This window comes from Cricetulus griseus, chromosome 2 (assembly GCF_003668045.3).
Source record: "Cricetulus griseus strain 17A/GY chromosome 2, alternate assembly CriGri-PICRH-1.0, whole genome shotgun sequence".
Classification (NCBI taxonomy): domain Eukaryota; kingdom Metazoa; phylum Chordata; class Mammalia; order Rodentia; family Cricetidae; genus Cricetulus; species Cricetulus griseus.
This window is the reverse complement of record NC_048595.1, coordinates 20,263,144-20,283,081: the sequence shown is the minus strand read 5'-3', so window position 1 is coordinate 20,283,081 and position 19,938 is coordinate 20,263,144. Positions and strand designations below refer to the sequence as shown.

General features: G+C 49.3%; 1 protein-coding gene across 2 annotated transcripts; it reads left to right on the top strand.

Moving 5' to 3' along the window:
- The first annotated feature begins 5,845 nt into the window (after nt 1-5,845).
- On the top strand, nt 5,846-19,487 carry Fgr (FGR proto-oncogene, Src family tyrosine kinase). Of its 2 annotated transcripts, XM_035438902.1 has the most exons (11): nt 5,846-6,193; nt 6,811-6,913; nt 8,421-8,519; nt 13,827-13,930; nt 14,099-14,248; nt 15,987-16,142; nt 16,245-16,424; nt 16,773-16,849; nt 17,146-17,299; nt 18,102-18,233; nt 18,326-19,487. In XM_035438902.1, the coding sequence occupies exons 1-11, from the start codon at nt 5,911-5,913 to the stop codon at nt 18,532-18,534; spliced, it is 1,647 nt and encodes a 548-aa protein (XP_035294793.1). In that variant the 5' UTR covers nt 5,846-5,910; the 3' UTR covers nt 18,535-19,487. The 2 variants fall into 2 exon arrangements, with proteins under 2 accessions (XP_035294793.1, XP_035294792.1); XM_035438901.1 differs by lacking the exon at nt 5,846-6,193 and having other exon boundaries at nt 6,765-6,913.
- The last annotated feature ends 451 nt before the right edge of the window (nt 19,488-19,938 follow it).

The following is a 19,938-nucleotide window of genomic DNA, read 5'->3' as shown; positions in this document are numbered from 1 at the left end:
GAGAGAGATCTCTGGCTGTTTTCATGCCAACGCCTGAGTGGGCAGAGCCGCTGCCTCTTCCTGTCTCTGGCTCTCTTCTCTCTGTCTCTGTCACTTTCTTTCTAGATTTATTTATTTATTATGTATACTGTGCTCCTCCTGAATGTATGCCTGCAGGCCAGAAGAGGGCACCAGATCTCATTACAGATGGTTGTGAGCCACCATGTGGTTGCTGGGAAATGAACTCAGCACCTCTGGAAGGGCTGTCAGTGCTCTTAACCACTGAGCCACCTCATCAGCCCCATTTCTTTCTTTCTTTTCTTCTCTTTTTTTGGTGTGTGTGTGTGTGTTTGTGTGTGTGTGTACATACCATGTAGGGGTATGGGTGTGTCTGTATATGAATGTGAAAGCCAGTGGGCCAAGCTGATGTCTTCTTAAATCGCTCCCCATTTTTGTATAAATATGTTGGTTTGTTTTGGTTTTTTGAGACAGGGTTTCTCTGTATAGACTTGGCTATCCTTGTACTTCCTCTGTAGACCAGGCTGGACTCGAACTTAGAGAGGTCCACCTGCCTCTGCCTTCCAAGTATTGGGATTAAAGGCATGGGTCACCATTGCTTGGCTTAAATTTTTTTAATTTAGAAAAAATTATAGTATATGGGACTGGAGAGACGGCTCATCAGTTAAGAGCACTGACTTTTTCTAGAGGACCTGGCTTCAATTCCCACCATTCATATGGCAGTTCACAACTGTCTGTAACTCCAGTTCCAGGTGATCTGGCACACACCAGATGCAGGCAAAACACCAATGCACAATTAAAAATAAATAAATCAATTTTTTTTTGAGACAGGGTTTCTCTGTGTAGCTTTGGAGCCTGTCCTGGAACTAGCTCTTGTAGACCAGACTGGCCTTGAACTCACAGAGATCTGCCTGCCTCTGCCTCCCCAGTGCTGGGACTGAAGGCGTATGTCACCACGGCCTGGCTAATAAATGATTTTTTAAAGTAGTAAAAATCATTATAGCACGTGTATGGGTGTTTGTCTTGCATTGATGTTTGTACAACCTGTGCATGCCTGGTACCAATGGAAGCCAGAAGAAGATGCTGGGCCCCCCTGGAACTGAGTTACAGATATTGTGAGTCACATGTGGTGCTGAAAATCAAACCTAGATCCTTTGGAGGAGCAGCCAGTGCTCTTAACCATCTCTCCAGCCCCTCTTTTCCCACCGAACCTAGCACTAGACTAACTAGCCATTGAGTCCCAGGGTTCATCTCACTTGCCCACACTGAGATTTCAGCTACTCACTACCAGCCTTAACGTGGGTGCTAAGGATCGAATCCTCAATGCTTGTGTGGCAATCCCTTTACTAACTGAAGCGTCTCCCTTGTCTTCCCCAACCCTTCTATACTCGCTTCAGTTTATGGCTTAGTTTATGGCCTCAGGCAAGCACTCTACATCCTTAGCCCTTGATTTGGGGTCACCAAGCCCTGCTAATTAGTCTACACCAGCTTCCATCTTGCTATCTTCCTGCCTCGTCCTCTTGGATTCTAGGACCGGGCGGGAGGGGGCACGGGGGGGGGGTAACACTACTAGTGGTATTCTGGTACTCTTTACCTGGAATGTCGGTCTCTTTGTCTCTGGTCTCCATTCTCTCTGGCAGCCACGTGTTGGCTCACTAACACTGACTCAGGGGAACTCATTCTCTGCATCCCTTCTCGGGCCAAGCTAGCAGGAAGTTGCTCCAGTAGCTTTAAATCAGTCACAGTGGGAATATTTACACCATGGAAATTAGCAAATGCTACAGATCAGGGCTTGGGGTTTGTTGTTGTTCCCCCCACCCCGACAAATTGGCTTATGAGCACACCACACTGTCTTTGTCTTTCCATCTTCACACCTCCCTAGTTGCCAGTGTCTTTCACTGTCTATATTTCTCTTAATCTCTGCCTCTCCCTCAGAGGCATCTTCCTACCCATCTTTCCACTGGTGTACAAGATCACATTCTAAGTGGTTCTCCCCTACACAGGGCCTTGAATATACCCTGTGTCACCATGCCTGAGCCCTTCAATATACTTATGTCAGAAAGCCAGGTCCACATAAGATCACAGTCCCCTCAAAATCTGGGGGTGACAGGGCCCTGAGGGCTGTCCAATCCTGCCTGGTGGCTACACTGGCAACCCTGCCAGGATTCGCACTCAGCCCATAGAGATTCTATTTGAACCTTCCTTCCTCACAGGCAAACAGATTATAGGAGTTCCCTTGTGGGGGGATATGCCCTAGCAATCAGCACTTGGATGTATTACAAGTGGCAACATTGTCCCAACTGAGGGGCCCCGGGCGGTGTAAGCTTGTATCCCATAGAGGAGCCCTCCTGGCGGGGCTGGGTCTCTGGGGAAGTGCTGTGTACATCCCAGCCAGTCTTACCCAGGCAATGCATTTGCATGTGATTTCGGGAAGGGCTACAAGTCTTTCTCTCCGTGACAAGCAATGCAGGGAAATGGCTCAGATTCTAGTCTCAAATGATGGGATTTCTCGTGTGTGCAACCTTAGGCAAATATCTAAGCAGCTCCGTGCCTCAGTTGCTTCATCAGTAATAATAACATTTAAAACCCGGTTTCTAGTGAGAGTAAAAAGAAGTGGTGCAGGCAAAGCCTTTAAAGCTGTGATAGACACTCAGTAGGGCTATAACGTTTTGTTTTCTTGTGGAGAGGGTACGTGGTGTGTGTATGCGCACATGCAATGCGTGAGCACACATGAACATATGTACAGTGGATGAGGGCTGTAGGGTGTTGTTTGTGAGAATGATATGATCACAGATGTGCGTGCATGCGTGTCTGGAAAGAAGTACAGATGAACTTGGAGTCTGTATGACCTGTGTGTTTCTGAGAAGATGTATGTCTGAGGCTGCGGTGTAAGTCTTGTGTGGCTCCATACAGGTTTGTGGCACTGTCTTTCTGTGAGGGGGGTTTCACTCTCACTGGTAGGCTTTGCTTCCACGTTACCCTGTCTTCTCTCTCCTCTTCTTGAAACCCTTTCAGCTTGGCTGGGGGTGGTGGCGGCTCTCCCCGCTCCACATCTCTCTCCCCATCTCCCTCCCCTACCTGAACCAGCCTGAACCAGCCTGGAATGCTGGGCCCTTTCAGACACCTGGGGTTGGGACATACTGAGGTGAAGATCTCAGTAAGGCTGAGTGAATAGAAGCTGTTGTGGGACAGGCCAACTGCCATAGCTTGTCTCACAGATCACCACATATGTGTTACCCCTTCACCTCAACACACATAGGAGAATGATTTTGGTGAAGGGTGGGACAAGCCAAGATGTAGTTTGGAACTCTCAGGTGACTGAACCAGACACCAGCAACCAGACCTATTAGATCCAGGAAGGAGGGCTTCCTGGAAGAGGTGAGTGTCCTGGTAAAAAGAACAGGACCTGACACCATGGGGAAACTGGGTGGAAGCCGTGATCTTCAGACCCCCAGTGGAGGACCCTCGCTGGCCCTAGGCTGGCCCCACCTTACAACAACTGCTCTGTCATGTCTTAGGAAACCAGCATTCTTGCCAGGCAGTTCCTCTGTAAGTTGAGTTTTGCAACAGTGGAGTTTTTCGGCAGGGGGTGTGGGGGGGAGGGATGAGGTGGGGTGATGACCCTTGCTCAATGACCTTCCTGTGGAGTTTCTCAGAGGCCAGAGCTGCTGGGGAAAGTTTGGCTTGCTCAAAGCTCTTCAAGAGACTATGGTGGTCCCAGCTTCTGACTGGGATCCTCCCTGATCTGTCACTTTCATTCTGGCACCAGAGGGGAACAGAACATAGGTCTGCTGGGACTTGCCCAGGCTGAGGGCAGAGGCGGGGTTCTTGGGAAAGGCTCATTTTTAGGCAAGCATAACAGAGGTCCTTCGAGCCAAGCATGAATTATTTGATAGTGCTCGAGTTTGAGAAATGAGTCTGGATACAGCTATGATTGTGGAGTGTGCAAACCTGAGAAGCATCCGGATATACATGTGCATAAATGTGTGTGCACATATACACATATGTGGACCGGGCAGTGGTGGCGAATACCTTTAATCCCAGCATTTGGGAGGCAGAGGTAGGTGTATCTCCAAAAGTTCAAGGCCAACCTGGTCTACAGAGCAAGTTCTAGGACAGCCAGAGCTACACAGAGAAACCCTATCCGGAAAAATCTAATAATAATAATAATAATAATAATAATAATAATAATAATAATGCACATATGTATGGTTCAGATATGTGTGTGTTATTGTGCACCAGAGCTCATTTGAGGGTGTGAGGGTGTGCAGTGATGTTGACAAGGACACTCAAGCGTACGCTGTGATGATGTATGGCCTGTGTGTGTCTCTTTGCCACATCTCAGGTAGGACTAAGTGTGCACTGGTGCTGTGTCCTATGTGGAGATGGATAAGCAGGTGTTCCAGGAGTGGTGGGAGAGAAGAAGGTAGAAGTCACGATGGGACAGAACACAGGCTTTCTGGCTTCCTGAAGAGGGTAGGATCTGGGCAGCAGGCTGGCAGAAATACTGGCAAGGTCTTCATCTTTCATGTTCTTCTGTCTCGCCCTCAGGTTTCCTGCACCTTCCAGGGACCATGCATCAGTCCTACTGACCCCGGAATAGGGGCCTGTGGGGTGAGTAGGGTGTGGAGTGTGCTGAAGCTTTCAGGGTCAGGGAACAGGGTTGGGTGGCTTTCCTGGGCCCCACAATGCCTGCTTCACAGCCCCCTCCTCCTACAAGGGCCCTGTTGCTAGGAAACCGATAGAGGAGCCAGAATGAGGCAGCTTGAGAGGCTGGAGGCTGGACTCATGACAGGAAATGGCCTTGATCCCCCTCTGCAGGGAATCTCCAGGTGCAGGCACACTGCCCTCATACATTCACAAACATGTGCAGCTTTACAGATGTGAATTGCAAAGCACACACATGCATGCACACACACACACACACACTGAGAGGCACATATACTTCCACACAGAGCTTTGTACAGTCACAGTCACACAGATCTGCCTGTACACACACACACACACACACACACACACACACACACACAGAGAGAGAGAGAGAGAGAGAGAGAGAGAGAGAGAGAGGTACATATACTTCCACACAGAGCTTTGTACAGTCACATAGACCTACACACACACAAACACAGACACACACAGAGGCACATACACTTCCACACAGAGCTGTGTACAGTCACACAGACCTGCACACACACACACACACACACACACACACACACACACACACACACACAATCACTTGCCTACCGAACTCACATAGACATGCATGCACATAGCCCAATTTTGTTTTTTGAGACATGGTCTTATGTGTCCCAGGTAGCTAAAAATGGCCTTCAATTTCTGATCTTTCTGCTTCCATCTCCTAAGTGCTGGGATTATAGGACCACATCACCAGGCTGAGTCTATGCAGCACTGGGGATCGAACCCAAGGCTTCATGCATGGTAGGCAATCACTCTACCAACTGAGCTATGTCCCAAGATCAGCACATTCTTCTACACACAGAGACATTCCCCAAGAACTGCATACACCATGGCAAACATATGTTTAGAGACACACAAAGACACATAGGGGAAAAGAAACACCATAAAGGAGTCACAGAAACATAATGAGCAAAGCAACAGGAGTCAAAAGTGCATAAACTGAGCTCTGACCAAGACTGGAGAGATAGCTCAGGCCTTAAGAGCGCTGGTTGCTCTTCTACAGGACCCAGGTTCAATTCCCAGCACCGACATGGCAGCTCACAACTGTCTGTAACTCCAAGATCTGACACCCTCACACAGACATACATGCAGGCAAAACACCAGTGCACATAAAGTAAAAAGAAATAAATTTAAGAAAGAAAGAAAGCAGCTAGGAGGCAGACCCAAGGTGGTCCTTACTTAGGAAGACCCCAATTTGTGGGAATTGTGTACATGCAACACCTGCGTGTCCTTTGGGTGGTATACCAGCCAGGTCACCCTGAATTAAGCCCGTCCCCATTCTGCAACAGGGCACCTGGAATGGGCTGTGTGTTTTGCAAGAAGTTGGAGCCTGCATCCAAGGAGGATGTTGGCCTGGAAGGGGACTTCAGGAGCCAAGCGCCTGAAGAACGATATTATCCTGACCCGACTCAAGGCCAAGGCCGGTCGCAGACCTTCTCTCCTCAGCCTACCAGCCCAGCTTTCCTTAGTGCTGGCACCATGAGGTGCATCTCAGGTGGGTCTCTAGGGCAGGAGACAGATGCCTCCTGGGTTCTGGGAAAAACTAAGGAGAAAATCCAACTTGTCCTTAGAAGCCTCTAGAATGAATAGGAAACACAGCCCTATTCTCTAGCTCACAACAGCTAAGTCAGTGTAAATCTACCCTAGGAGCCAGTTTGGGTTTTTTTCTGTTCCCATCACAGAGGGACCCCAGTGTAAATTTCAAGTAGCAAAGAGAACCCTTCCATTTGGAAGACAGAGGCAGAGGCATCATGAATGTCATGGGCTCTGTCTCAAAAGCAATTCTCTCTCTCTCTCTCTCTCTCTCTCTCTCTCTCTCTCTCTCTCTCTCTTCTATCCTCTTAAGTGCTGCTTCAGAAAGTGAGACAGCTTGGTGGGGAAGAGGGAGAAGGAGCAACTTAGGAACTTTCCAGGGTGAGAAAGAAGGGCGTGAGGTTATTTGTCCTGGACCTAGTGGGGCAAACTGTGAAGCCCAAATCAGAAATCCCACTGGTCCCTGAGCTCCTTTGGGAACCTAGACATTGTGATGGTGGGGGATCTGGAATGCAGGGGTGCAGCCTCCTTGGTTCCCTACTCTATGTGGTACTCTGCTGAGCAGCTCTGACTCTACAGGGACTGGAGTGACCATGTTCGTCGCCCTGTATGACTATGAGGCCAGGACAAGGGATGACTTATCCTTCATCAAAGGCGAGAAGTTCCACATCCTGAACAATACGTAAGTGACTGACTGGGCTGCCTAGGGGAGGGCGTGGCCTGGGCTAGAAGCGAGTCCTTGAGAGGAGAAAACTCTGATCCCTGTCTAGAAAACTCCTGCTTGGGAGGGGACACATGCATGCTGATAAAAGTCCTGGATGAGGGCTGGGAGTGTAACTCACAGTAGAGGACTTGCCTAGCTTGTGGGCCTTGAGTTCCATCTAGAGCACTGCAAACAAATGACAATAACAAGGAAACACTAAGTGATTGCTGCCTACCATGCAGGGAGAGGGAAGGTGAAGGACTTGGGGTACAAGGAGAATACTAAACTTGGTCCCCTGGGTAGTGGTGATTGAGGCGAGCTTCCTAGAGATTTTTAAGTAGAGACTAGAAAAAATGAGAAGACAGTAAAGGAAAAAGCAAGAAAGGAGGGAATAAGACTAAGTATTATTTCTAGAAAGTACCGAGTGGTTGCCTGTGTGTAAATCATAACAGATGAGGTACAGGGCTGGGAGGATGACTCAGCTGATAAGGACTGCCTGTCACCAAGCCTGACCATGTGAGTTTGACCCCTAGATCCCCCACATGGTGGAAGGAGAAAATTGGCTCCTATAATTGTCTTTTGGTCTCCACACACATGCCTACACATCACACTAAATACATGTAAATACTAAAAAAAGAGCTGAGAAGTGGTGGTGCACTCCTTTAATCCCAGCACTGGGAAGGCAGAGGCAGGCATCTGTGAGTTCCAGGCCAGTCTGGGCTACAGAGCAAGTTCTAGGACAGCTAGGAAAAAAAAAGAAAGAAAGAAAGAGGGGGGATGGAGGGAGGGTGAGCAGCAGGGCTGGAAGTGTGGCTCAGTGATAGTCTGTAGGAACGGGTAAATATTTGCCAAAGGAGGCAGGAAATCACGAAATCATGTCCAAGAACAATCCAGGGAACAAAATGCACTTGAGGTAAAGGGCCCTCTGCCTTTTTGTCCTGGAGCAGCTCTCACAGTTCCCCAAGGCATTGTTCACCATGCGTCATCCCTTTGACCATGTTCCTGACTACAGAGCAAGGCTTTGGGTTTGATTCCCAGTGAGGTAGGGAGGGGAGAGGGGGAGGAGGAGGAGGAGGAGGAGGAGGAGGAGGAGGAGGAGGAGGAGGAGGAGGCATACAATTTAGAATAGGAAGCAGAAGTTGGAGACACAAGCAGGTCAGAATCCACAGGCCTTTAAAGCTGGCTGGTGAAGCCTGAGTTTTATCCGGAAGGAAATCTGTAGCCATGGGGAGTTCCCAGTGGGGAGCATCCTGATTAGTACCTGCTCAATGGAAAAACCGGAGGAAGAAGCCCAAGAATCCACAAACAGTCCTTTCCCAGGTGAAAACAGCTAGGGCAGCTGCAGTGGCTGGAAGATAGGCAGACGAAAGCTCTCTGAGTGGGGAGGAGGCGGCAAAGGTGAGGATTGGCAGGGCCACTCTCCAGCTAGTGTGGACCTGCCTGGACTCCAAGTGCTGCTGACTGCCCCTGTGTTCTGTGTCTACAGTGAAGGAGACTGGTGGGAGGCTCGGTCCCTGAGCTCCGGACACACTGGCTACATTCCCAGCAACTATGTGGCTCCTGTGGATTCCATCCAGGCTGAAGAGTGAGTGGGGTTGGGGCCAGCCCTGTGGAGAAAAGCCTAGTGTCTAACTTCCAAGGCCATCTCTTAGGAAATGACTGCCTCACCTCAGCCTGCTTCCCCATCTACAGTGTTAGAAGGTCATTGTAGAGCTAAAAGCAGATGGCAGCCAGCCGGCTGTGGTGCCGCGCGACTTTAATCCCACCCAGCACTTGGGAGGCAAAGGCAGGACGATTTCTGAGTTTGAGGCCAGCCTGGTCTACAAAGTGAGTTCCAGGACAGTCAAGGCTACACAGAGAAACACCCTCCTTTCCCCCATCTTGAAAAAAAAAAAAAAAAGATGGGGATGATGATGGTACCCTTAGATAATACCTTATGGCAGGTGCTGTGTTCTGTAACTGAGGAGTTTCTGTGTGATCAAGTTAGAAACTATTGTTTATTTTACAAATGAGGAAGCTAGCCAGGTGGTGGAGGAGCACATCTTTAATCCTAGCACGTGGGAGGGAGAGGCAGGTGGATCTCTCTGAGCTTGAAGTTAACCTAGTCTACACAGTGAGTTCCAGGCCAGCTACATAATGAGACTTTTTCATCAATTAAAAAGAAAAATGAGTGTGAGTTCAAGGCCAGCCTGGTCTAAAGTGCTAGGATAGGCTCCAAAGCCACACAGAGAAACCCTGTCTCGAAAATAAATAAATAAATAAAAGAAGAAGAAAAGAAAAATGAGGACGCTGAGGTACAGAGAAAACAAATACCCTCTCCAAATTTTCATAACTGGTAAGGTGTGGAGCTGGTGTGTGAACCCAGCTAGACACACACCACGTGCAAGCCAGGATACACCTTGCCTATCTGTAAGAGTAACATTATGTCAAAACTTATCTGTCTACCTATCTATCTCTCTTAGCAGAGAGAATGTAGATTTAAAGGAAGAGTGTGAAAGAATTTCTGAGAGTAGGAGGGAAGCCCCGGGATGTCTACCCATGAGCTTTCAAAGCTATAGAGGTGGGAACTAGAGAGATGGCCCAGCGATCCACAGTGGTTGCTGTCCTTCCAGGGTCTGGCGTTTGGTTCCCAGCACCCAAGGCAGGTGACACCTCACAACCATTGATAACTCCAACTCTAGGGGAACTGACTCACACAAGCACATGTACAGCAAACACTCACACAGATGTACACACATAAACATAAATAATAATACAAATACATGTATTACAACCTAAAAAGTGGAACTGGGGCACTGGGGATGTGCCTCACTTGTTAGAGTGTTTGTCTAGAAGGCATGAGGCCTTGGGTTTGATTTCCCAGCGCCATTCAGAATCAACCATGATGGCCCTTGTCTATAATCCCAGACTTTGGGAAGCCAAGGCTGGAGAATCAGAAGCTCAAGGTCATCCTTGACATAGTGAGTTTGAGGCCAGCCTGTAAGAAATGAGGTCCTGTCTCAAACAAAGCAAATAACCCACAAAAACAAAGCGAAACAGGATGGGAGAGATGGCTCAGCAGTTAGTGCATCCGAATGGTGACTTACAGCTATAACTCCAGTGCCAGGGGATCTGACACCCTCTTCTGGCCTCTGCAGACACCAGGCATGAATGTGGTCCCTGGACATACAAGCAGGCAAAACACTCATACACATAAATTTAAGTCTAAAAAGAAAACTAGTAGAACTGGGGGTATAGTTCAGTGGCACAGTGCATATTGAGTGTGAAGAAGGCTTGCAAGGGAACAATTCTTAAAGGTAATTTTATTAAGTAGACAGAGAGGAGCTGGAGTGTAGCTTAACATGTGCAAGGCCCTAGATTCCATCTGTTAGACCCCCGAAAACTCAAGTATCCGGGGTCTCAGGCCAGGTTCGCGGTCACCCCAATCACCAGGCGGATTCGAGAGCTTGCTGCAAACTGCACGAGGCTTTATTGTAATTTAACGAACTAACCCCATGTTAGCTCGGGTCTTTCACCCACCCGCCATGGCTGACGGCTAGAAAAAGACGGCTCCTAAGGTCTCCCCAAAGATCTTATAGGGCAGCGTAAGGGGAGTGTCTAGGGGTACGCACAGGCTTACGCACAGGCTCATGATTGGTGTGCCTCCAGGCTTGGAGGGCTTGCCCTGTGTTGATTGGTCAACTGGTTGTTATGGCTCATAGGCCCTCCCAGGGTGGTTGCTATGCTCTCTACGTCATTGCTGTGCGCTTGTCCGTAAAGCACACCCAGGGTCGTAAAGCATAGCGCCACCAGCTAACTTCTGATTGGTTCCTTGTCACAAGACAGGCATCTGACCTCTAAGTGACTAAGGTTCCTTGTCACAAGACAGGCATCTGACCTCTAAGTGACCAAGGCAGGTTTATGGCAAGCACGTGTTCGGCTGTTATGGCTGCCAAAAGGAAGCCGGTTCCTTCACATCTTTAGTGCTCTCTCCCTCCACCGCAAAAAAAGCTATCACTATGATGTGTCCCACACATTTGTGAAAACAAGTGATGAAAGAGACTTTGAAGAACTAGGCTGGGCATGGTGGCACATGCCTGTAATCCTGGCATTTGTAGTGAATTTGAGGATAGCCTGTGCTACTTGAGACTTTTCTCCAAAAAATTCAATCCAAAACCAGAATGGAAGTCCTCAGGACTTGGCGATTGGTTTGCAGTTGGACTGTGGGGAGCGAGAGGAATTGGGGGTTATCCAGGATCTTTTGAAGAAGCAAGTTGAATGAGGTGCCAGGTACTAAAATGGGGGACACCAGAGCAGGTGGAGGTGCAGGTGGGCTCCAAGGGGGATCGTTGTTCTGAGGATCACCCAGGTAAAGGAAGCTGCCAGAAGCTAGACCAGGCTGTGCTGCGCGTGAGATGCACCTGGCCACGCCACTACACTAGCCCAGAGCAAGGGGCACCTGTTCCTAATTGTCTCTGTCATTTGTTCCCTGTAGCCCTGGCAAATGGCACACCTGTGCTGGTGGGAACTGGACCTCACCTGGGTAGAGATGACAATTAACTGCTCGGTAGGATAAAGGGGAAGGGGGGGCAGACAGACAGACAGAGTGGTCCTAGGACCCGGCTCTGGGGGTGACACCTTAGAGAAGAAAAGAGCACCTAGAGAAGCAAGGAAATCAGACCAGGCCAATGTAGAACATCCAGGACTAGAGGAAAAATTCCTGAAAACAGGGCTGTGTGAGGCTGCCCTCGTCCTTGGCGATGGGGTGACCTTCATACGAATCTTGTCTCCTGGGAAGTAAAAGCGAGGCCTGACAGCAGAGTCCAGGAAGGAGGGAGAGAGAGAAAGTGGAGGAAGAGTAATTGACCCAGGAGGGGAAATGTGGTCTAAGCGAAGGCAAGGTGAGAAGCCAGGGCAAACATGCCGAAGACGGCTTAGCAGCTAAAGGCTCTTGCTGTCAAGCCTGACAACCTGAGTTTGATCTCCAGAAACCCCACGTGGTGAAAGGAGAAAGCCAACGTGCATGGGTTTTCCTCTGCCTTTCACTCCTTTGTTATAGCATGCATACATACATGTGCACACAAAATAAATACATAAAATGCAGTAAGTTTCTTGTTTAAAAAAAAAAAAGCAGGGGACTGTAGAGAAGGCTCAGCATTTAAGAGCACCAGCTACTCTTCCAGAGGACCCGGGTTTGGTTCCCAGCACCTCCCTGGTGACAACTCTCATTAACTCCAGTTCTGGGGACTCTGGTGCCCCCTTCTGGCATCCATGGACACTTGCGCTCACATGCGTGTGCACATGCGGTCATTCAAAATAAATAAATCTTTAAAACACAGCAGCAATGTAGCATCAGAACTTCCCTCTAGGAAGGAAGAAGGTATGTGTGTTTAGAATTTGATGGATGGACAGTTTCAGGGGTCATTCATGGGGTGAGGTGGGATTTCTTGAGCAGAGGGACACGGGCAAGTCCAGTGCATAAGCGGGATGAGGCCATATTGTGGAGAGAGTGGCAGGAAGCATGAAGGAGGAACGGATAATGGGCGACGATGCCAAGGACCGGGGGTTGGGGTACGTCCTGTTGTCCACAGCTTGGGCAGCATGCTGACATCCAAAGTGCTCGGTGCCATGTCATGATTGAGAGTAGACAATTGGGTTCCTGTTTTGGAGTCACAGTATGGCCTCCGGCAAGTTGCTTAACTACTAAGTAGTTGGTTCAATTTCCTTCTCTGTCTTATGAGCTGAAACATGGCACATTCCTCTGAACATTATTAGGAAGTACATGTATGTGTAGGGTCCATGTCCACCACAGAAAGAGTGCCCAGCCTATTTAAAGTCTGTTTTTTATTTTGAAGCAGGTCTTGCTATGTAGCTCAAGCTGCCTCACACTCAGGATCTCAGCCTCCTCAGTGCTGACCTACTTAGTTGACCCTTAAGGAAGTTAATAATGTCATGGCTGGGGGTGGAGGTGGCTTTGGAAAACTCTGGCCGTGAGTCTGCTACAGAGTCCTTCAGTCTTTTCTCCTTCTTGCTGTCTGCCCTCCTAGGCACACCATTTGCCAAGAGCTCTTCCTGTCTCCCAGATTTGCCTAGTAGCCAGGTACAGACTGAGCATGCCAGAGTTCCCAGGTGTTTCCATCCCCCTCAATTTGAAAGCTGTGTTCCTTCTATTGAGCCCATGTGGCACAGTCACTTTAGCCATCAGTGAGATGACAGCGGAATCTTCTACAGCATGTGTGGTCACTTCAGGCACATACCCCCATGAACTTGCACAGTTGGGTCTGAGCTACAGTTCAGTCACAGGAAACATCAATGGGGGAAGAATCAGGGGATTGGGTGTGGCGGGAAAGAACTAGGGTGGGTGAGGACTTTAGGTGGTCCATGTCAGCTCGCCTGGTGGGTAAGTCAGTTCCCTTCTGAGCCTTGAGTGCCTCCTCTGTAAACTGGGTTGTGAAGAGTTCTAGTGGGATGAGTTAAGGACCCTGTGGCAGTAACTATGAGGTCATTGATGACGAGGTTTTACCAATTTGGTTGTTTGAGACAGGGTCTCACTATGTAACCTTGGCTGGTTTGGAACATCTGCCTGCCTGTGCCTCCTGAGTGCTGGGATTACACACATTTTTATTTTTAAGGTAGGGTCTCACTACGTAGCCCTGACTGGCCTAGACCTTGTTGTTTTAATTTTAATTCAAGAGACGCCAGTGGTTAGAAAAGAGGATGGTGGTCTTTTTAGGCATCTCCTGCGTGTGTCAGCCACTTTCTCATCTCCCTTCTCTGTGGTCCTTATACCATCACGCAGACTGTAACAGCCCATTTCTCAGGTCAGGAAATTGAGGCTTGTGAGATGACTTCCCAGGAAGATGGACTGGGGTTTGAAGAGAATGTGCCTGACTCTGCCTGCCTCTCCTCACAGGTGGTACTTTGGAAAGATCAGCAGGAAGGATGCAGAGAGGCAGCTTCTCTCAGCTGGCAACCCTCAGGGGGCCTTCCTCATTCGGGAGAGTGAAACAACCAAAGGTGCATTTTTAGTAGTTACTTCATGCCATCTGCCATTCTGGCCAGTGGGGCAGTGCTTGGGTCCCGGCTAAGGGGCAAAGCTAAAGTAGGCTCTGGGAATTTGCCTTTGGTGCCTCTTCCTGCTCTTAGTCTGAGGGACAGGAGGACTAAGTGACCCTTCCCACACAGGTGCCTACTCCCTGTCCATCCGTGACTGGGACCAGAACAGAGGTGACCACATAAAGCATTATAAGATCCGAAAGCTGGATACCGGTGGCTACTACATCACTACACGGGCCCAGTTCGAATCCGTGCAGGACCTGGTGCGGCACTACATGGGTGAGCTACTCCAGGAGACGGTGTGTTGTCATGATGGAGATACTAACCCCTAGAGGATGAAGTGATCTCCCAAAGCAGTACTGGCTGGACCAAGTGTGCATGTCTCCAGGCCAGGATCCTGCTCCGTGTAGATCCTGAGGGAACTGAGGCCACAAGTGGCAAAGACAAAGCAGTGCCTCCTAATGTTCAAGGCTAGGTCCTTGCTTCCAGATCTAAGCCGGTGGGAACTTTTTAAAAAGTTACATTTTATTTACTTGTGGGAAGGGTTCATGACTGGATGCATGCCAGAGTGTGGGTGTGGAAGTCAGAGGACAACTTGTGGAACTTTGTTCTCTCTTTCAACCAAGTGGGTCCTGGGGATGAAACTCAGGTCATCAGGTTTGGCCTTAGCCACTTGCCTGATGAGCCATCTTGCTGGCTCCAGTCTATGGAAACTTTGTGGGGGTCTTTGTTGTTCTCTCTCTCTCTCTCTCTGGATGCTGTGTGGAAGTCAAAGGACAACTTACAGAAGCTCGTCCTTTCCTTCCACCATATGGTTCTCAGAGATCAAACCTTTATCTGCTCAGCGTCCTTGCTGGCCCTGTTGTATTTCCTAGGCAGAGTCACCATCATAGGCTCTAAGCCAATGGTTCTCACCTGTCCTAATGCTGGGGCCCTTTAATACAGTTCCTCATGTTGTGATGACCCCCCCAACCATAAAATTATTTTTGTTGCTACTTCATAACTGTAAGTTTGCTACTATGAATTGTAATGTAAATATCTGATATGTAGGATGTCTGATATGTAGGATGCAACTTCTGTGAAGTTATGGCTCAACCCCCCCCCCCTCCAAAGGGGTTGAGATACAGGTTGGGAACGAAAAGGGGTTGTAACCCATAGGTTGAGAACAACTGCTCCAAGCAGTGGATTGCAGAAGGTGGTCTGAACTTTGAGATTCTCTGGATGCCAGGGACAAGGCGGAAGGAGAGGTCCCTGGGCTGCTGTGGTCATTGACCAGGCAATGGTAGTGGCCAGATGGAAGCAGTGACTGCACAGACAAGCAGAACAGGCGGCAGCGTAGACCTGACCAGATGGAGGCCTGGCTGTGGGATTAAGCAATGGTGCTCCACTCAGGTCTAAAACCCAAGTATGGAGACCAGGCCACATCATTGCCTATGTTTCCATCTTGAGCCCTTAGGCCCAGGATGAGGTCCATGAAGAAAGGGCTGCAGGTCCACAGTTTTGCCTCCATTTTCGCCTGTCAGTCAGAACCAGTGCTTATCCTGAAAGGCCCTGCTGGAGGCTGCCTCCTAGGAAGAGCCATGAAGTTTCCATGGGGATCGTTTCAACTTCTCTATGCCATCCTCTTCCTTGGACACCAACAAGTTTGCCTACTCAGAGGCCTGAATTGCCTTCTTCCTTAACTGTGACCTAAACTATGTATTAGTTACTCAAAAAAAAAAAATTTTTTTTTTTTTTAAATCCTGGCTTGTGAAGGCAAACTACTTTTGTTCTGTTTGTTTTTTGTTTGTTTGTTTTTGTTTTGTTTTTACTCTGTAACCTAGGCTGGCACCAAACTCATTACAAGCCTCCTTCCTCAACCTACTGAGTGCTGGAATTACAGACATGAACTGCCATGTTCCGTTAGGGCCCAGTTATTTATAGCCACGCTTAGGGTCTGATGCTGGGTTGTGTGAGGATTTCGGGGAGAGTTATCATATCCTCCATCTGTGACGCTTTCCATCCGCCCTTCCTCCAGAAGTGAATGATGGTCTGTGCTACTTGCTCACGGCGCCCTGTACCACCATGAAGCCCCAGACGCTGGGCCTGGCCAAGGATGCCTGGGAGATCAACCGCAGCTCCATAGCGCTTGAACGCAGGCTGGGCACCGGCTGCTTTGGAGACGTGTGGCTGGGTAGGAAGGTCTTAGGATCCGGGGGCTGGGGGCTGGGGGCTGGGGCAAGTGGCAGGGCTGGCAGAGAGCCAGTCTTGACGAAATGCTGCCGCCGATGAGCAGGCACGTGGAACTGCAGCACAAAGGTGGCGGTGAAGACGCTGAAGCCCGGCACCATGTCCCCGAAGGCCTTCCTGGAGGAGGCACAGATCATGAAGCTGCTGAGGCACGACAAGCTGGTGCAGCTGTACGCGGTGGTGTCGGAGGAGCCCATTTATATTGTGACAGAGTTTATGAGCCACGGTGAGGAGCTGAGTAGGAGGCCGGTTGTGGGTGGGTGGTGCCTCAGCCACCACCTGTCAAGGTACAGGTGTAGGTGGGGCCAGTGACAGGGGGTGGAGCCTCCTCTAGGTAGAAGGAGGTTTGCCAACTAGTGGATCCATTTGAGCAAACCAGAGCAGGATCAGGGATGAGGGCTGACCTGGGGAGGAGTCTAAGTGGGGCGTGTCCAGGGGTTCGGAGGTGGGAACAGAACCGGAGGGTTGGTGTAGGTGACAAAGCAGGATGAGAGGCAGAGTGAGGCTAGACCAATGTAGAGAAGGCATATTGGGAGTAGGGGCCTGTGGCTGATTTCTGGCTGCTTCTCCCTAGGTAGCTTGCTGGATTTCCTAAAGGATCGAGGACGCCAGAACTTGAGGCTGCCCCATCTAGTGGACATGGCCGCCCAGGTAAACTGGGCCAGCAGGCTTCATCTCGCAAACCTCTATCTTATTATCCTCTCATAAACCCCCTGTGCCTTCATACACCTAAAACTGTAGCCTACCCCAACTTATGAGCTCTGAGACCTGAGGCAGGAGGATGCTGTTAAGTCTCCCCGTGTGTGTTGGGCTGTGGCGGCATGGGGGAGGGGTTCCATCAGGAGAGTGGACTTTTCAGGCGACTCCCACACACCCCTGAGGTCCCATTATGGTGTTGTGAGTCCGTGTTAGCTCCTGCCGCCACTTCCTTTCCTCCTCCTTTGTAGGTAGCTGAGGGCATGGCCTACATGGAGCGTATGAACTACATCCACCGAGACTTGAGAGCAGCCAACATCCTGGTGGGGGAACAGCTAATATGCAAGATCGCAGACTTCGGGCTGGCGCGCCTCATAGAGGATAATGAGTACAACCCCCGCCAAGGTAACCAGCCTCACCCTCCCTCCCTAGAGATCAAAAGCTACCCCACGTAGTCAGAAGCCCCTCCCCATCCCTGATGATACTGGATACTCCCAGCCTGACATAAATAAAATAGAATTCTGAGTTCAAGTCTCAGCTCAAGCATTTGCTACCACAAATCTTCAGCTACCTAACTTCTATGGTTTGCCATTCTGATAAAATGAAAATACTTAGACAACAGTAAGTGAGTAACCATTTACCAGCTACTGACATTGCTCTAAGTCTTAAACTTCGACAATGGAGTATAACAGTGTCAGGTCTGTAGCCAGAACACCTCGAGTGTCTCTCAGGCACTTGTTGGTTGTGTGAGCTGGGCAAAAAGTTATTTGGCATCTTCTTTTCCTCACTGGTAAAACGAGGTCAGAGATAGTGAGGGCTCAATGTGTTAACAATGCAGGCATATTGCCTAAAACAATACCTGGGCCGAAGGGGCCGGGGAACTATAACTTGGGAGGGGTGGGAGAATGCTTGCTTAGTGGAAATGGGGCTGAATTTTCTCCCAGCACCATAAAACCCAAGCAAAGACAGACAAAACTGTGCCGGAAACTTAGCAAAGGCTAGAGACATTCTAACATCTTGTCATGAGAAGTGTAACGGTGTGTGGAAGTGGCCAACACTGTACTAGCAGTTTTTTTTTTTTTTTTTCTGCTGTGCACAGAGACTTCTAGACCCAAGAGGCCTAATCCTAAAGTTCTCATTCTCTTAATCTAGCAGCTTCCATGCCCCCCACCCCCAGCTAACCTTGCCTTCCCCATTTTCTCCCCAGGGACCAAGTTCCCCATCAAGTGGACAGCCCCAGAGGCCGCCCTCTTTGGCAGATTCACTGTCAAGTCAGATGTGTGGTCCTTTGGGATTCTGCTCACTGAACTGATCACCAAGGGCCGAGTTCCTTACCCAGGTGAGATGGGGGTTGAGGGTGTGGTCATGGCCCTGGGAAGGGGCTTCTCCACCCTTACTCCTTGCGCTGACTGACAGAGCTCCACCCCTCAGGCATGAACAACCGGGAAGTGTTGGAACAGGTAGAGCATGGCTACCACATGCCGTGCCCTCCGGGCTGCCCAGCGTCCCTGTATGAAGTCATGGAGCAGACCTGGCGCCTGGATCCAGAGGAGAGGCCCACCTTTGAGTACCTACAGTCTTTCCTGGAAGACTATTTTACCTCCACAGAACCACAGTACCAGCCTGGGGACCAGACATAGCCCAGCTGGGCATCAGTGACCTTCTGGGAGTATCTACTTGCTCTTGCAAACTCCAGGGCTTTCTGTTCCCAGTGCCCCAGACTTGGAACCCTGTGGAATCTGAGAACTCAAAAAGCTGAAGCCATTTTATAGATGGGGCAAATGGAGGCTAGGATCTCATCTCTTGCCTTCTCTGACCCCAACCACTCCCTCTTCCCTTCTAAAAATCTAGGGCACCCACTCATGTTGCAGATGGAGTGAATGGATGCTCAGAACTCATCTCTCGAACAGTCTGACCGCAGGCACCATTCTCCCTGTCCCACTAGGCTCCTACATGCTGTTAGCCTCTCCTTCCATCTCCTAAAAATACTCATACTTTGTCTAGTTATTTATAAAACTGTATTTCCCTTCCTTCACTTATCTCTTATTCCTGCTCTCCTACTTCTTGTCAACCTGCTCCAGTCCAGGGTCTAAGAATTTAATTACTGTTCTCTGTTCTTTTGGATTTCTCAAAGTTACAACGGCAGGGAATGTCTTTGCTTGATTCGCTTCCTGCAGACTGGATGCGAATGGTCCAGGTCCGGGCCTGAGGGAGTGAGCTGATGAAGGCTCACCACCTCTCTGAATAATGTGTATGTGTTATTCATTATGTAAGTAAGAACAATGATGATGTGAACATTGAGCCATGAAAATTCCCTGAGCCATCTTTGGGAAGGGACGGTGCTCTACAGGCGGTGAACGGATAGATTTGGCGGGCAGTGAGGAGTTCCCTCTTGCCTACTAAGTTCTAGGTACCCAGTGCATGGAGTTTCACAGTCAGTTTACCATGAGTTGAGAAACACAGAAAACAGGCAATTGGAAATAGATGAATGTGGCTTTGAATCTGTGTACAGTTAACTCATGTCAGTCATTTCCCACCCATCACACACAGGCACACTGGGACAGTGTCTTAGTTAAGGTTTTTATTGCTGTGAAGAGACAGTATGGCCACAGCAACTATTTATTTATTTGTTTGTTTGTTTGTTTGTTTGTTTGTTTGTTCGTTTTTTCTGTGTAGCTTTGGAGCCTATCCTGGCACACTCTTTTTGTTTGTTTGTTTGTTTTTGTTTTTTTTTGGTTTTGGTTTTTCGAGAAAGGGTTTCTCTGTGGCTTTGGAGCCTGTCCTGGAACTAGCTCTTGTAGACCAAGCTGGCCTCGAACTCACAGAGATCTGCCTGCCCCTGCCTCCCAAGTGCTGAGATTAAAGGCGTGCACCACCAACGCCCGGCGGCACTCACAACTCTTATAAATGAAAATATTTCATTGGATTGGCTCACTTATAGTTTCAGAGGTTTAATCCACTATCGTCATGGCAGGGAGTGTGACAGCTTGCAGGCAGGTGTGGTGCTGGAGAAAGAGCTGAGAGTTCTACATCTCGTGAGCAAC

Bases quoted from the DNA above. Each gene is read 5' to 3' on its own strand.
- Fgr (XM_035438902.1), top strand. From the start codon at position 5,911: ATGCAACACCTGCGTGTCCTTTGGGTGGTATACCAGCCAGGTCACCCT. The intron at 16,850-17,145 runs GTAAACTGGGCC...CCTCCTTTGTAG, and splicing joins TAGTGGACATGGCCGCCCAG to GTAGCTGAGGGCATGGCCTA. The intron at 17,300-18,101 runs GTAACCAGCCTC...TTTTCTCCCCAG, and splicing joins TGAGTACAACCCCCGCCAAG to GGACCAAGTTCCCCATCAAG.